This window comes from Hippoglossus hippoglossus, chromosome 11 (assembly GCF_009819705.1).
Source record: "Hippoglossus hippoglossus isolate fHipHip1 chromosome 11, fHipHip1.pri, whole genome shotgun sequence".
Lineage (NCBI taxonomy): Eukaryota > Metazoa > Chordata > Actinopteri > Pleuronectiformes > Pleuronectidae > Hippoglossus > Hippoglossus hippoglossus.
Window position 1 is genome coordinate 13,069,193 of NC_047161.1, and position 17,987 is coordinate 13,087,179.

The 17,987-nt window shown below is 42.7% G+C and overlaps 1 protein-coding gene across 1 annotated transcript; it reads right to left on the reverse strand.

The window, feature by feature from the left end:
• Positions 1 to 590: 590 nt before the first annotated feature.
• Positions 591 to 14,098, reverse strand: jazf1a (JAZF zinc finger 1a). Its single transcript, XM_034599389.1, has 5 exons — positions 13,797 to 14,098; positions 5,791 to 5,863; positions 3,480 to 3,676; positions 2,055 to 2,224; positions 591 to 829 (listed from the first exon to the last, which is right to left on the reverse strand). Exons 1-5 carry the CDS (start codon positions 13,909 to 13,911, stop codon positions 653 to 655), a joined length of 732 nt encoding a protein of 243 aa, XP_034455280.1. The 5' UTR covers positions 13,912 to 14,098; the 3' UTR covers positions 591 to 652.
• Positions 14,099 to 17,987: the final 3,889 nt, after the last annotated feature.

The following is a 17,987-nucleotide window of genomic DNA, read 5'->3' on the forward strand; positions in this document are numbered from 1 at the left end:
TTTATGTATATGCTCATGAATACCTTTATATATTTTATGTACATATCTGGCTATTGTTTATATATCAATATATCTATTTTAAGTATAACTGCACTCTGGTACTTGAAACCCCGTGAAGTTCAAGTGAGAGCGCAAACCGATGCTCAACAAATTCTCACAGGCAGGGAGTGTTCTGACTCCTGAGCTGAGATCGGCGCCAATATCAACTTCCTCCCACACACGCACACACGCAGGAACGCGCGGGAACACAAAGGGGGGCAGGGTCTGGTTGCACCTGTTTCGCGACTCCTTTTTACCCCCCCGCTTCTTTCATTTGTTTTTTGTCTTTTCTTTCTGTTGTTTTTTACAGTTAGCACCTTATGTGAGTCAAACAATAGAAACCAAAATAACGTGATAGCATATATACGAATGTGCAAATGTACAACGATAAAAATACTACAAAGATACATTTTTTGTTTTCAAAAATACAAGTGATATACCATGGATAGAAAAAAATAATGTAACAGAAACAATAAGTTTAAAAAAAAAAAAAGAATTGAACAACTTAAAGCATGCACTTGATCCTTTAGTGTGTGGGATGGGTGTAAAGGGGTTGGGGTAAGGAGAGTCAGGGGAGAACAGGGCTTTGTTTGGGGTAGTTGAGCGAGCGGCTCTAGCCCTGAATCTTGCGCAGGATCTCGGTGGAGACGGGCGGGTGGAAGTTAATGGTGTGGTGTCTCAGGCCCTGCGACGTCTTGTAGCTCTTACCGCAGCGACACTTGTAGGGTTTCCTCACGCGGATCTGCGTGCGATGGCCATTCTTGGCGTGGTACTTGATACCATTCACATTCTGAACGAGGCGGGGGGGAAGAGAAGAGGAAAACCAGTTACAAAAGGCAATTATTGATGTTGCATATCAAACCCCTGAATTACACAACCATGATGCAGCCTGTTTTAGAACTAGGACTGGTCAATATGGCGAAAACGTATATCAAGATACAAATATAATTATTTCCATAAATGGCTGATTATTATTTCTTTTAAATTTAAAGGTTGTGGTTTTAAACTTTTCTTCGTGAGTAGAGAATGACAAACACTTGATAAACAGCAAAACATTTTCCATATAAATTTATGTATAATGGACTTTTGTTACATTGCTATTGACATTGTTTTATCTCCTTGCCTGATACAGTGCCATTCAAATCACTGTTAAACTATAGTATTTTTATATATGATTTCTGTATTTAGACATGTTTTTTACCCTACATCTTCATGAACGCAGAAAGAAATAATCACTTTCCTATTCACACTTAAACACATTTGTTTACCTTTGGAAAATTTCAAAGGTTTTTAGTCTCATAAAAATAAATGCATCAAATCACATTCAAGAATCATGTTCAAGAACCTGAGATCACCACGAGTAAAATCTGACCACTTGTAGTTATGGTAATTTGTATCCAAACTGAAGGATTTTAAAAGATCTGCTATGAAATATTGAACTTATGTATCAATCCCGGTCAATGTAGTTTAATGATTATTGTGATATTGTATCTGACTTTTCCTCTGGCGCCACCATGAGGCTGGTATTTGTGATCTGTGCCTATGAACAGCTTCCCATAGCTTGTATGTAAACTCTAATGCTACATCCATTCTACCACCACTGTTGCTACATTTATGCCTGGCGAGTTTTTGGTTTGTTTAGACACCCTGCTGGGATTAAAGAACATGTGAACCCGCTCAGATCATCAGCAAAGGAGGCTTCATCCCACGTCACTGTTTGGTCTTAAAAAAGAGTTTTAAAGAGTTATGTTCCCACACTGTCCATTAGCTAAGGAGCAGGGACGACAAACTGAAAGAGGTTTATTGTGGCCGGCTGTAATCGAATTCAACCAAAGCAAATACCATGAGCTATTTATTATATTTATCACAGCTTCCAATCGTGACATTCTAGATTTATAATGTCCTTTTTCAAACATTATGTCCAGACATGTGATCCCCAGACAAAGGCGCCAGTGTGTCGTACGGCTGCTCGGCTGCGACTGACTGACTTCTCGTATCCTTTGGTGTGGCCGTACCTTGTATCTCTTCTTACAGCCGGGGACGGGGCAGGCAAATGGCTTCTCCTCTCCCCCGTTCATGCACATGGAGCTGAGGATGGACTCAGAGCTGATGGCGCTTTCTGTGGTCCACGACTCATCGCTGTCCGACTCCTCGTAGTCTACCTCCTCCTCATCATACTCACTGCCTGCAGGCACAATGGAGACAAGCACAACAAAAAAAGATCTAGTCATCGCAGATGAAATATGGACGGGGGTTTTTACCCAAAAGGACATCATGCCCTGGGAATTTACCAAAGAGAAATTATTTGTGACTTTTCAGGAAAGCTTTTTCTGCGTATTCTTCTCCTGCGTGGATGCTTTAGCGGCCCACGTGTCACTGCGAGCGCTGTTCGGCCGAAACAGCAGTGGATTGCACGTGTGTGTGTGCTTCTGTGTGTGAGTCAAAAACACAGGGATTGGCACTGAGAAACAGATCATTAAGTGGGAGTGATCCCCATCGCTCTGCCTGGAAAAAGTGCTTTGCTAAGTGCAGAACATTTTCCACTCACATGCATGCACATTGCACACACACACACAAAAACACACAAGCATACACACGACACATCACTGAAATGTTCAGGCAACACACAGACACATAAAGGCCCGCTGACCCCCCACCGTCTCACAGGAAATGCTGCACCTCAGCATGAGGAAATGGATGGCACCCTGGCACATGTTGAAAGGGTGTGTGAGTGTGCATGTGCGTGTGTGTGTGCAGAGCCACGCTGGTGCATGAGCCCAGACCTAACACTACGTTTGGAACCATTTGTGCTGGAATTGGACATCTGCTTCTGGGCTGTGCAACACACGGCCCCATGCGAACACACAGCGTGACAGCTGCTATGTAATTAGCAGAGTGTTGACTGGCCTGCTCACTGCGGGAGCCACCGTACCCGACAGACAAACAACACACGTACATGCAGCAGGCAACAGATACTTTGATTTTAGTCTCTTCGTTTTGGAAAGTGGAGTAAAAAAAATCGGAGGAAATACGAACATGTAACATTTCCAACCTATCACAAAGCAGCTTTTCATAGTTAAAAGTGAATAATGTGCGGTTTGTATTTACAGGTTGTATTTTTGAGGTGAGCAAGCTCGTGCGCTCGTGGCAGATATGCTGGATTTATGTGTTTAATTTTCCTGCTCAGCGACCAGGTATGAAATGAGCTTCATTCCATTTAGGTTACAAAAACCTTCATTTGCTCATCTGTGCTGTCGGAATTTTGATGAAATGCTCCCGATGCCACGGCCATAACTCTGAGCTTTTATTTTTTTTTTACTTCTGTTACTGCCGTTGGGGTTAATTTGTATTCGTCTCAACACCTCCATTCACTCCACACTTAAAAGCAATCCATCTTTCTTCCTCTCGGGCACACATCTCAACACGTACACCGTTCGTACCTGTAGGTGTGCTGCTGCGGAAGGAGGAAGACGGGGTGATAGGGGGCGTGACGGGCGGCGTCAGGTTACCGCTTGTGTGGCGAGGGGGCGTGGCCGTGCTGTTCCTGGACACTCCGCCCGTGATGGACAGGGACAGTTTGGGCGTGGCCTTCTTTTTCATGGTCTCCTGCTCCCGGCGAGCCGCATCTGTCATGAACCTGACAGCACGGAAATGGTGTAATTAGTAAAAAAGATGTAATTTGTCCCTGTTACAACACAACTGACAAGACAGACAATAGTGACATTAATATTTAGGAGTTTTAAAAATATCTCCCAACTAAACATGGTTTGTTCCTTGCTGCTCGTCTAATATATCATACTCAGGTTTTAAACTAATGTAAATGTGAAGTAATCATTCTTTATATGTACAATTTCATATATGTGCAATTCTTTTGCAATCTGTTTACATTGTATTTATTATATTTCTCTGTATTTACATTTGTATATTTACTCATTATTACTGTTACTAAGTGTATATTTTTACCAATTTTATAAGGCAAATTTTCTCATAGTGGGATTAACGGAGGATTAATTTTCTTCTTTAAAATTATTTTAATACTTTAAATATTTGTATAGAATACGATCCCTTACAGTGGATATTTTTTTCCAAAAGAGAGAGAATAAAAGAAAAACTTAACATCTTAACAATAATCACTGTATATCCTCACATCCCAAATTGAAAACAATCAATGAATAAAAAAATAATGAAGTCGTTATTATTCTACAGCTCATTATAAAATTTAGATGATAAGAGAAAGTAAAATAAATCAATAATATAAGCAGTTATTCACCAAAATGAAACAATAATTAAGTGAAATGAAACCTTATGTTTTTTTTTTAAATCTTATTAATTTGTTGTACTTTTTACCAACAAAAACGTAGATATGGATATGGATTATTTTTTTTCCTTCTTTGTTTAAATCCACTTACAGGGACATTTTATATTCGAAATATTAATTCTTCAATGCTCGCTGCAGGCCTGGCCAAATAACCAGTCAAGTTCAAGTCCCTGCCTGTCATATTGTCATTATTATTATCATGTTGATTTCAAATTATAAAATGCACCTAATAGACGGAGGCAATGCTGGAGGAACAAATCACCACACCTTTCCAACACACTGACTTGCCAAACATCACTAAAACAAACACATTTGATCCGTCAATCTTTCCTTTTGTTGTCAGTTATCAGTTATGATAACAACCGCACTCAAAGTAATTGTTAAGTGCTTGGAACAAACGCAGACAGCACTACAACAAACTCAGTGGAGATAACAAAGTGGTGAGATGACAAGACAGCTTGTAAACAAGTCAGCAGTGAAGCCAGATTAGAACTTTATCTTGTAAAACAAAAGAGTGAGTGCACCTATGATGTTGGTAATAATCCATCATTGTGAGGAGAACTATGCGTGCACAACTATGGCAGGTATGTTATGAGCGAAGTGAGGCAGGAAGTCGAGTCTTTGAACTGTGCCGAGTCCAATCCCCTGTTTTTCGGGTTTTTCTTACAAATAAATTAAGGGATGTTTAAAACCTTTTTTTCTGCCTCTTCTAACTTCTTTTAGTGATCAAGAATTAATTATAATCATAGCTTAATAAAGCCATATTTTCTGTACCACTCTTTTATCCTACTTTTGAACTTTCTGTAGTGTTATCTATTGCTTTAATAGGAGCCTTACAGGTTTAATATCATCTAATTATGTCTGTTCTGCAGACTGTGGCTTCGAGAGGTAAGTCTCAGCTTTAACAAGACAAAACCGAGCTGCTGAACGAACTGCCCCTTTAAGTATACAGTCATCACAACGTTGTACAGTAAACAGATGACATTTACAACCTTGCCACTTGGAACAATTACCACACAAAAACAAACCTCACTCTCTTTTTTTCTGTCTCCGATTCTCTACCGTTATCTTTCTTGGCGCTTCATCTTGGAGTGATTTATGGGGATATTAAGTGGGACGTGACACATCGGTTCGCCACACAAAACACACACACACACATACATGTCGCAATCCCGAAAATGCTTTGGCTGGGCCGTTGGCAGCGTGGGGAGTCAGGAGTTGATTGTGTTGTGTGTGGTTTTTTCTTTTCTGCGCTGGTCTGCGGATGAGTCACCGCCGTGTCTATGGGAAGACATCGGTCTGCAGAGCTGCTCCACCACAAGCCACATGAACATTCTCTCCCGCAAACATCAACCGACTATCAACTTGTGGAGCAATGCTGCCCTCTGTAGACTTGACACCTTGGGTTAAAGGCTGTGTGAATGTGTGTGTACCTGTTTATGTAGCTTAGGGCCAGATAAGTGGGCTGCTGTTGCTCCTGCTTCTCCAGAACCCGCGGATCTGTGTCTGAGAGAGAGAGAGAGAGAGAGAGAGAGAGACAGAGACAGAGACAGAGACATTCAGATTAACCATGGCTCTCTGTGGGAGGGAAAATGTCGTGTGAATATTCTCAGTATGTAGCTGAGTCATAGATCCATTCTTCCTGCCAGACTGGCTGATAGATTACTGGACGTTTCTCACACTGCATTCTCTGTATTAGTCCGTAATATATGGCAGCCTGCAGATACATTTCGAACACTTTCATAAGCGGCGCATTATTACCCAGCGTCAAACCCGCTCTAATTTAGTACCAATGCCTTTCCCTAAGTGACCCAAGGCCGCTTAATCATTGCTGGAGTCTGAATGTGGCAAAGAGGAAATTTGTCAGGGAGTGAAGGAGTGACTTGGAAGCTCTGATGAATGTACACAGTGTATTACTCAAACGGACACATACACACACACTTTTTCCAGTTGACTTGCTAAGTCAGTAACACTACAGTGGGTAACTTCCAGTGCCTCAGGGAAACAGTGTTTAAATTTAAAACCCCACCTCCCACATCCCTGGAGAACAGGAGCAAGTGAGCATGAGAACATGCTGCCGCTGTTTGCATCTGTGAAGCACCAGTGCCACCAAGTGTTCAACAGGGGGAACGTTCACACAGAGTCAAACTTAAAGACAACTAGTGGGTTTATGTGCATGTAAGCATAACTGTAGGAGCATATGTAATGGCTAGCAGATGTATCACGACTCAGATCCAAGAGCTGGATCATATGTGCAAAAATTAACGCACTCCTGGCGCTCCTTTCAACCAATCCCTAGTGTGCGTGTGCGCTCGCATGTTGGCCTTCTCAGCCCTTTGGTTTTCAGGTTTTCACACCTCATAATTAAAAAAGAATGCAGACTTCCCACTGTGCAGAAGAACACCAAGGAGACCAGCAAACACGAAAACAACCCCAGGCAAAAATGCAAACTTGTACCACTAGTACCGCTGCTGCTGCTGCTGCTACTGGAGTACAGACCAGTGTCTTATTCATTAGTACACAAACATATCATGAAAGGAGGAAAGGGGGAAATAAGGAGCAGGGATACCAGGCACCAATGGACACAAACATAGGCTGACGCACAAACTCTCACTAACACAACTGAGGTGGTCCACAGAGGTGGTCTTTGACAGTCTTTTATAGCTGAGTCTTAATAATCCTACCTGCTGCTCAGATGAAGAGACCAGAGCACCCACAGACACACACGCACACACACATACACACACACACAAACAGACACACACTTAGACCTACAGCATTGACAAAGCTGAGTCATGCAACAGTGTCCAATAGGAAACCACTGAGTTGGAACCTTTTTGCAGCAGTGCTAGAACAAGTTCTAAAAATGCAATTAATAAACATGAATAATCCCCTTTTTGAATATAATGTGAAGATATTACTCAGGATATTTACAGATAAGAAATAAATAAAGAAGGAGCTGAAAAGATTAGTCATTTCATCTTTTAGTCAATAAAACAACTTTTTCAAGCAAAAGTACCAAATGTTTCTTAGTTCCACCTTCTAAAATGTGTGACTTTACATTTCACGATAGTAAATGTATTATATAGTTTTGGACTGACAGAAGAGAATTAATCCATAAGGGAAATGATAAGGAAATGACCCATAAACGTAGAGGCATTCATTGCTTGTTTACCTTTTGGAGTGGTAAACTGATGACCTCAAGTAAAAGATAAATTGCAGTAAAACTATTAAGTGTCTGTAAAGAGTAAAAAAATGCCGATTAAAATTCCACAGAGCCATCAATGATGTCTTCAAATTGATATTCCGAAACTTTTCAACATAACATCACATAACTTACGAAAAGCACATTCACATTTGAGAAGCTGAAACCACTGACCGTTTGGCATTATACATTAAAATATAACTATAAAAACGTAATCTTGATAAATGAACTCATTTGATGGTTCATCATTGCTCCAATATGGTAGTATACATTGAGAAGTACCACGACGAACACTGTAACCAAGGCCAGAAGTATTTAGACAGGTGGGTTTTTTTCAGGCTCTGAGCTTCATTCAATTTGAAGTAAAATAATGGATTTTACATTTAAGGGCCAAGTCTCTGCTTGAATTTGAGTAGGCCCATCCATTATCTATACAGCTTATCTTGTAAGGGTCGAAGTGGGGCTAGAGGGAAGAAGTGGGAAGAAGGTGGAGCACCTGGAATAACCCACACGAGCACAGGGAGAACATGCAAACGTACACAGACCCCCCTACACAGAAAAACCCAACTTGCTGTGAGGCGACAGTCTTTGCCATCTTTGTAAGCGTAACTGGACATTGGTAACACTACATTTCCTACTCTGCCAAAACAAGGGCCAGCTATGTTCTTCAGCTATTTGGAGAGATTTCAGGACATGAAAAGCAAAACAAAGGTACTGAAAATATATGTAATAACCAGCTGATGTGCCTAACTTCCTACGAAACAAAATCCGTTAGCTGCTAACCAATGAAAAGCTGAAAGCTACAACAATCCCTCTGTGATTGAGGTCTATGAAACTATATGTACTACAAGCTGCGGATACTCCAAATGCTGAGGAGAAAAGTACTGACTCCTTCAAAGAATCAGTTCTGCTCAAGACTGAGAGACCCAAACATGGAAAACATGCTGTGAGTATCATCATCATCTTCATCACTACCATCTGACATCAGACAACTCAACAAAGGGTTTCAGTTTCAGGCATTACATTAGAGACTTTTGCAATATATTCAATAATATAGTACGGCACATGAAGGGTTACTCAAAAATGTAATGGTCCTTGATAAGAGAAAGGTTCTACACCTCTGGGACGAGGGTTAGGAAAGTAGTAGTTATGGTTAAGGTTATGTCCCAAAAATCCAAGTCAGCGTAATGTCGTCTGAAGTCCGAGAGACACAACTGCGTGTGTGCGTGTGTTTGTGTGTGCGTGCGTGCGTGCATGCGTGTGTACATGGAGAGGAAACAGGGAGAAAGGGTGTTGGAGTAAGCCAGGTGCACAGAGCAAGTTGCAGTAAATGTTCACTGGTTTTATGACTTCCACTCACTGAGCAGGACAGGAAGCCAACACACTGCTGATCCTACCGCCGGAGCAGGAAGGGAAACAACAAATCCACACAAAAATTCACATAGAGACTTACTCTAACCCTGACAATATCCACAGCTTGCCTACCCTTACTTTAACCACTAACCCAAAAATCTGCTTTACTCAATTAGGGACAGGGTAGCACAAGATGTCCACAATTAGCTTAATTTTTTGTTTGAAATCTGTCCCCAACATTAACCTACGAGAGATACACAAAACACACACACACACACACACACACACACACACACACACACACACACACACACACACACACACACACACACACACACACACACACACACAGAGACAGACAGACAGACAGACAGACAGACAGAGAGAGACACTACCCAAAGTTTAAGATTTAAACTCTACTGTGCCGGCAGCCTACTCTGTTTTCCATCTGTGTGTGTGTGTGTGTGTGTGTGTGTGTGTGTGTGTGTGTTGTGTGTGCATGTACATGTTTCAGTACATGTGTGCTGCATGTCTGAGACATTACAGAGTCTCACGGTGCCATAAATATCTCCCTAATTAGCATTCCTGTCATTAAAAGCAGCACCCAATCAACAGCCACTTCAAGCATTTCAACACAGACATCCATCTCTGCCAGCAGCACACTGCTGCCCCCTGCTGAATGCCTAGTGTGTGTGTGTGTGTGTGTGTGTGTGTGTGTGTGTGTGTGTGTGTGTGTGTGTGTGTGTGTGTGTGTGTGTGTGTGTGTGTGTGTGTGTGTGTGTGTGTGTGTGTGTGTGTGTGTGTGTGTGTGTGTGTGCGTGTGTGTGTGTGTGTGTGTGTGTGTTGAAACCAGGCCAAGAATGCATGGCTTGTTCAGCAGGCCGCTAATTAAGCCACAGAGTGCATTTTAACATGTTTCAAGAGCAGCAGGAAACCGGATGGAGGGAGAGGAGAGGAGGAGGAGAAGGAGAGGGAGCAGGGGGGACATGGGTGGGGGAAAAGGCTAACTTCTCTGTAATTACACTTCCTAGGGCTCGGTTGGGCGCTCGGTCCCTGCAAATTCCAAAAGGTGATCTGTGTGACTAAAGCAGACTAAAGTGTGTGTCTGTGTGTGTAGCGTGAAAAGAGAGGGCCTGCAGTTTCCAGCTTAGGATGCCAATCCACTAATTGCTGCGCTACACCCTGACAGGTCATTTAGGAAGTATGGTGAACACACTCCCACACATGCACAAACACACACAAGCCTGTCGCACCTCGGAAAGTAGGATAAGGACCAAGCTGGCATCTGGGGCTGGAAAGTAAACATTTTAATAATTATGATTATTTTATACATCAGGATTTATTGATTTTTGAGTTTTAGACTGTTTTTTAGACTATAAACACTATGACATTTTACAGACCAAAAAAATCAACTATTTATCAAGAAAAGAATTGCAACAAACATTAAATGACCTAAATGAAAAATAGTCAAATTTATGATCAAAGCAATGATCTGTTACTATTAACAACAAACTTGTCTTGTGTAAGACAAAAACTTAAGTTATTTATACTGACAGTAACTGCCAATTATTTTTACATTATTGATTGCGTAGTTTCTTGATAAATCAATTCATGTTTCCTCCGAAGATTTTTAAAACTAAAAAAATGTTTTAAGGTGAAACAAAATGTATCCTTATTCAAAACACTAACAGCAGCAGGACACAGGTTTCTATAAGTCACTGCCTGACAGGTAACAACAACTACACCATGGGGTGTTAACACTTGCCTTTTCTTTCAGCCCCAGCAGAATGAGGACTCGAGCCAAATATGTCCTGAGGGCAGAACGATTGTTACGTCTTTAAAAAATGACTGGAGATTCTTTGTCGACACGCTTCAGCAGCACCGGCATCATTACACATTATTACAACACAACGCTGGCTCTAAGTCACAGCTCACCCTTTGATTCAAGCTGTAAAATCGAGTCTGAATTTAAATAAAGTGTCCAAACAAAGCTGAGGTGTTTGGGGTTTCCCTGTTTACTAGACCTCATATTTTCCCATTCTTAATCTCCACTTTGTAATCTCTACCCCACTTTGAAGCCCCATCTGCCTCCCTCCCTCCCTCCCTCCCTCCCTGCACTTCTTTGTTGATGTAAGAGGCAGGTATGTGCCTGTGCAGGTGAGAACACAGCACACCGCTGGCGTGCACGCAGGCACACTAGCCTGACATCATTGCATTCCTTAGACCTTAGCTAGAGTCCCCCACACAAAGCCTGCAACACCACCAGCCCCACCACACCAAACACAGCTCACCTGACCCATTTCCTCTTGCTTTCAGCTGTGATCTAAACAGTGCGGGTGTCTCATTGGAGAGCCGCGGCACTTTCTTCTGGGATGAGGTCAGCAACGCCGACCGGCACATCACGCCAGTTCTCTCACGGAAAGGATCACGGCAGGATCATCTGGTCTGCTGGCTGCCAGATATCATGTCAGAGGAGGCAGCGGTCCAAAGAAGTTACAAAGTGAGATCATTGAGGCTTTTTGAGGCTATGCAACACAGGGGACGCGTCACCACAAGAGGGCAGCATTGTCTACTGTAATGACCGAAATCCATCTGCACCCTGACCTGAAAAACCACTGACACCCATCTACCACTATTTATGTCTGCTCTCACAAGCCCGTTATCACCCCCAGGTTATCTGATTTATGGTTAGCGCCCTCTTTGCTCATAACCTGTCTGCACACTGCGGGACAAACCACAAATCAAAGCTAGTCTGTTATCTCCAAATCCTCAAACAGCTTATCCCAGGTCTCAGGCGAAGGGGTTAAGAGGATCAAATTAGCTTATCTTTGACTGATTATTGATCACACACCATTGCACCGCTTCAAAACCAAGGGAGAGTCCGTGCTAAATGCCACTAACCCCCCCCCTCTATCTCCCACACTCTCACCTCAATCCCCTCCATCTGTCACACTCATCCCCGTTGTCACTGATCTGCAAGCGGTATTGATCAGACTGTTCCGGATACCGCCGATGACCAGCCGCAGTATAAAGCGAGCAGACGGCGCACTCATTAATTCAAGCGACCTGACTGGTAAACTGTCATTCTGCTCAGCTGACTGCTGGGGTCAAAGTTCAAGCTACGAGGCAGATGGGGCATCTCTCAGCGGCTGCGTGGTTTTTGGCTTTGTGATTTTAGAAAACCTTTAAAATGGGTTTAACTGAGGTGTTGTAGGAAACAGTGTGGCCCACAGCCACAGGTGTTCGTGAGGATTGGTGAGATAGAAGGGGGAAAAAAATCTAATGGGCAATGCCATTTTACCCCTCATTGGTCAATTTGGAAGACCCTTGGATCATTGGGTAGGATGAAAAAACCCAACAACCCCTCCACCACCCTGCTCCACTTTCCCCTACAAACCCCCCCCCCCCCCCCCCCCCCCCAAACCCCCTTCAAACATCAGCCCCTGTCCTACACGCTAGTGATGCCATGTCGCCGGGTGTCCTCATCACAGCTGGCTGCATGGGTTGGGGGGGGGGGGGCGCTCTTTGTTAGCGAGACAGCAGGTGTGCAATAACTCAGCCAGTATTACTGCCCCCAACCCCTTCAGAGGCTGCCAGTTGCCATGGAGACAGGCTCAATGAAGCATCCATTCTAAAATCCCCCCCCCCTCACCTCGCTCACCCCACTGCCTCCTGAAGGATGGATACACGGCGCAAATAACGATTAGCCCACAACAACTTTGTTACAGTTTTTTTTTTTGTTGTGGTTCCCAACTCCCCAAGTATAATAAATAACCGCTCTATAGTGGATTTTAAATTAAGTTTGATTTATGCTTCAGATGTATAGTTGAAATATCAACAAGCATCACATTGCAGGTTATTGACGAGATACATCCGAGTTCATTTCCACTAGCATGTCAACATAAAAGCAAAAGCAGCACTCCCTCATTAAACCTATGCCAACTACTTGAATCATACATGCTATTACTAATATGTTATATACTGAGAATTCATCTGCAGCTTATAACATTGTCATTAAAACTTTACTTGTGTAATTTTCTCCTGAAATGCCCCACCATTTGTGACTTGACTGATAAAGTAAACCCATCATTTGACAATTGGCACATCAAAATAAATGAAATGCAAGGATTTCCTTTTCTCTGCCGCAAATGAAATAATAGGTAATTAATTGTATACGTGTCCCAACTGTGGTGTTTACCCACTATCTTGTGTTTAGTGATGGTGAAGCTGACAGTGATGGGTGCCAGGGGACAGTGATCACAGGGTTTTACAGTCTAAATCGAAATGGAAAATCTAATAAGCAGCAAACAGAGGCTGGTGGAGCCGAATCTGATTTAAACCCCTGCATGTCTGTCACAGCCCGGTTTAATCTGATGCAGCGTCAATGGTAATGGACTGACACCATCTTACTGCAGAGATGTGATGCGCTGACGAGCTGAGACACCCGAGGTGACAAAAGCAACAAGCCCGTGGAGCAGGCGACACTCGGCGGCGCCGCAGCTGCATCGGGCCCGCGGACGTAAACACTCTCTCCTGCAACGTTAGCTGACAAGCCGCTGCCTGGCCGGGATGCTAGTTACACCTATGAGACCTCCGCGGCCCTCGCAGTGGGGGTTACCGCTGCAGAAGAGGTAACTCTCGCGGCCCCAGTGGGACAGAAATGTGCGGGACACGTATTTCACGGGGAAGCGGTGTTTGTTGTGGTCTCGCCGGCGCTGGGGAACTCCAGCGCCGGCGAGACTCGACGCGCAGAGGGCAGCAGGAATAGCGGAATGCCGGAGCCTATCTGCGTGAAGCTAACTAGCTCGGACGCTACGGCTAGCGGCAGCTAGCAGCCTAGCTCCGGCTGCCCCCCCCCCTCCTCCCTCCGGCCCGACTCACCGATGTGATTATCCTCGATGTGGACGATGAGCTCGGCGAGAGACTCGAACTGGAGACCGCAGCCCCCGAACCTGCAGGAGTTGGAGAAGAAAGAAGCGGCGGCGATGCCCGTCATGATCGCGGGCGCTGGTGCATGCACCGGGCGGAGGGGGAGGAGAGGGTTCGGGGAGCCGGGGGGTGGTGAACGAGGAGGCTTCGGGTCCGGGGCGGGAGAGGAGCAGAGCAGCGGGGCAGACACCGGGGGAGACAGACGGGACAGCGGCGAGCGCAGCTGGGAGGAGGCGGGACGGTGGGGGTGGGGATGGGGGAAGGAGGAGGGCTGGCTGGTGGGTGCCTACGTCATGACCTGCCTACCTGTTGGGTGCATATATATATATATATACAATAACATTATTATAGAAATTATTATACTAAACTAGTAATAGGAATATACCTGCCTACCTGTATAAAATAATAAACAAATAAATATAGATAGATCTAATTATTTTATATTAATTCTATTATAGGGAATTATATTATAGATAGCAAGATTATTTTAAAATGTAACTTTATTCAATATAAGATGTGCATATGTCGTCAGGTAGAAAGCATCATTACACGATACAAGAAATCTGATAACAACTAAATAATAGTGTAAAATGTTGACACAATATTACTATTTACTTTCTCATATACTATATATGTTTACTGGTAGAAAACAAGAGATGAATAACATGATAACAGATGGACATATAAAATAAATCAAATGCATATATAAATATAATATATACATTGTATTAATATATTTTACTATTTTTTATTTGTTGTCAGATTTCCTGTATAGTGTCCACTTTTTGCCTAATGTAATATGAATACAGTTAAATATATAATAATTAGATCTATAATCTATTATAATGCAAATAAATCTAAACCTATTGAATTAACAGCAAAGAAACCCATATTGTGCATCAGACTGTGATGGCTTATGCTATGAACGTGGCTTATGAACACTTTTTTAAAAATATTATCTGCAGAGTTAAGACATGTCATTAAAATTATAAGGAATTGGTCATCCAAAAATTATATGGAAGAGTAGCTAATAAAATCTAATATGAATGATACCCTCAAAGTTAAATCAAAGAAATAAAAAAGTCTGTAATGTTTTATAGAACTGGAAATCATTTACTGTAGATGACCTGTGACATGTAATATTCTATACATTTGATCTGCTATTGATGCTTAACTTTAAGCACTAGTCTTTAATAAAACACATAAGAGTCCCTATAGTACTTAAGAGCTGCGTAAATGAATAGGCCTTAGCAGTCATTATAGTATCTGTTGATGTGGACAGAAGTCTGGAGTAGGATCTATAAGTGCTGGGTGACAACTATAAAAAATATCATCATAGTCACAGAATAGCATCTGGTTGTGAACTTTTGATATTCGGTAAATAGTTGCTGTATTACATTTTTTCCAAATATTACTTTTGCCCAGGAAAGATGAATTCTGCTCAATTTCTTTTCAAAATTGTAGTGTAGTCACTTTGAGGAGCATCTGTGTATGAAATGTGCTAAATAAATACTTTCCCCTTACGTTACCTTTTTGTTTTAATGGAGCTGTTTGTGATTATATGATTTTTTCGAAAACATGTAAATCAATCATGGTTTGTGTATCATTTTCAATTGTTTGTTTTCAGTCACTGGCAAAATCACCCAGAATGAACTTCACCCTATATTTGAAATGAAGGTATCTGTGTGCATGAATATGTAGATAATAACAGTTGCCTCTAACAAATTGCCATAAGAGTCTATTACATCCATAAGGTTTAATGATTAATGCTACCCCGTAATGACTCAGTGGTGAGGAGCGCATTTTGTTGTGTGTGTGTGTGTGTGTGTGTCCTTAAATCACTACGGTTGGCTAACCAGGGACGGCTGGCCTGTGTTGGACCTGTTAATCAAGCGTTAAAACGGCCCGTCATAAACATCTGGCTACAGACTTCTGCAAACAACCTTAGGACCTGGGAGCACACACTCTCTCTCTCTCTCTCTCTCTCTCTCTCTCTCTCTCTCTCTCTCTCTCTCTCTCACCGCCCTCTGTCCACCAAACTGTATGAAACACAGCAACACACACACAATATCTCAGAAACCCACTCATTCACTGCTACACACACTCCCACAAACAACATGACATCACCAGCATCCACGGTCTCTCGCACATGTACAGAACTGAGATTCGGTGACTTCATCGGCCGAACACAGATGTTCTCTCTTACACACAAACGTGTAGACACACACTCAACATAAACACACTCATTACACACACATGGTGCATCGGACCTGTGACAGTGACGCAGTTCCAACACCATTACGTAAATGAGAAGTGCTAGCATGTGTTGTGGAACGCAAAGGGAGAAAGGGGACAGACACAGAGAGAGTTTATGGTGCATGACATCATCTGATCTGAGGTCTGTGGGCGGCGCACAGTGTAGCAGTTTTGGGGAGAGATCCCAAACTCGTGTGGATTTGCTGGTTATGAGCCTTTTATTTGCTGCAAACAAACAGCCCCAATCAGTGCGATGACCAAAGCACAACTCCGGGTTTACACATGCTGCACATCGTGTGGACCAAACAAAATCATAACAAACATCCGAACCCACCGGTGGTCTGCTCCTGAGTGGATCTGCATGCGAGGCCAGAGTTTGATGTAAATTTAACTCTAACCATTACATAAGCGGATGAGTCTAACTTGTATACTTGGATGCTGTTGGAAGTATCTGTTTCCATTTACTTTTTAAGTCCGCACATTAGTCCCGCGTTATGCTCCACAATTCACGGATAGAAATAGTCGGAAACCGCAGTGTATCACAGCAACAGCTGAGCCAGAGGAGTGATGTAGCCACAGTGCGCAGATAATGTGACACGGGCTTTGGAGGTCAGTAAGTTTGTTTGACCTTTGACCTTTTTTTTCCCTACAGACAAGGTGACATCAAGCTCCAAGTGGGCAGCTCTCTCAAAGCTCCCACTCTGACTGCTAAGAGCCGAGCGGAGGTGAAGATGCCAGATGGTAATGGCTAGTGTTGCCACTGAGTTATGGAGGCAGTTGTAATCTCAGTGGCATTGTCTGCTCCAGGGCAGCAGCCAGAGACTTCCTGGCTGCCGTCACACACTCCTCAGTATGACTGCATTCTTCCCAGGCGCACTCACACTCACACTCACACTCACACTCACACACACCAAGAGACACACACATGCTGTAAAACATCCCTTATCCTCACTGAAAACAAAACTCGGTGAATCACATACATGCGGGGGAAGAGCTCAAAACACAGAGTGACATCATCACAACTTCCTGTTTCTTCTCTGTTGCCACGGAGACCTGGATTTGCATACTTTAGGCGATTGGTGGATGATGAGTCAGTACAGTTCAGTCCCGTGTTGCTCTTCAACCACAACAAAACCATAGCCCCTACTCTGTTCAGCTCCTGCCCGGCCTGGAGCACCGGAAAGCTTTGACCAAACATGGCTGAGATGTGACTCCATGGCTCAGCTCAGTGGAGGTGTGAATGACCAGAGTCTCTCCTGCATGGGGTTTGTGTGGCCAATGGGATTTCATGACATACAACATGTCAGTTCCCTAACAGTGTATATGTTTTTGGTTTTGGAAACATTAAATCTGTGCTAATTGACTGAAATCCTTAAAGGGGATACAAAGGCCTTTACACTATAATGAAAAGTAGGTGGGGTAGAATTCAAAGCTTTATTATCCAACACTTACTTTCACTGAATGGCTTTTACTTGATTGTTTCTTGCAATTAGCTAAATGAGCTTGATTGTTTTTTCTGCTGTCATTGATTTTAGATATCCTATCATTTGCTGTATTTGATTGAAATGACATTCTTGTTTTTAATTTGTCCTCTTTGTGAAGCACTTTGTAACTGCTGAAGGGGCTTTATAAGTCATTACTATTATTATTACAATATATTTTGTGATTACTATAATACAATATGTAAACCTTTATGTGTATGAATCGTATCTATTAATTATGTTTTTTCTGCGCGATTGTTGGTTGTTTCACCTAAGATGTCATGTTGTGTTTGCTGGTTAAATGACTATAAGTTATTATTATAAATGATAAATGTTATAAAGTGTTATAAATGTTTTGAGGTCTTCCATGAAAAATAAATATTTATCTCAATGAGAGCAACTGATA

Coding starts and splice junctions, on each gene's coding strand:
- jazf1a (XM_034599389.1), bottom strand. CDS start 13,911: ATGACGGGCATCGCCGCCGCTTCTTTCTTCTCCAACTCCTGCAGGTTC. Junction 3,677..5,790: donor GCCCTAAGCTACATAAACAG/GTACACACACAT, acceptor CCGTGCTGTCAG/GTTCATGACAGATGCGGCTC. Junction 2,225..3,479: donor CCGCAGCAGCACACCTACAG/GTACGAACGGTG, acceptor TTGTGCCTGCAG/GCAGTGAGTATGATGAGGAG.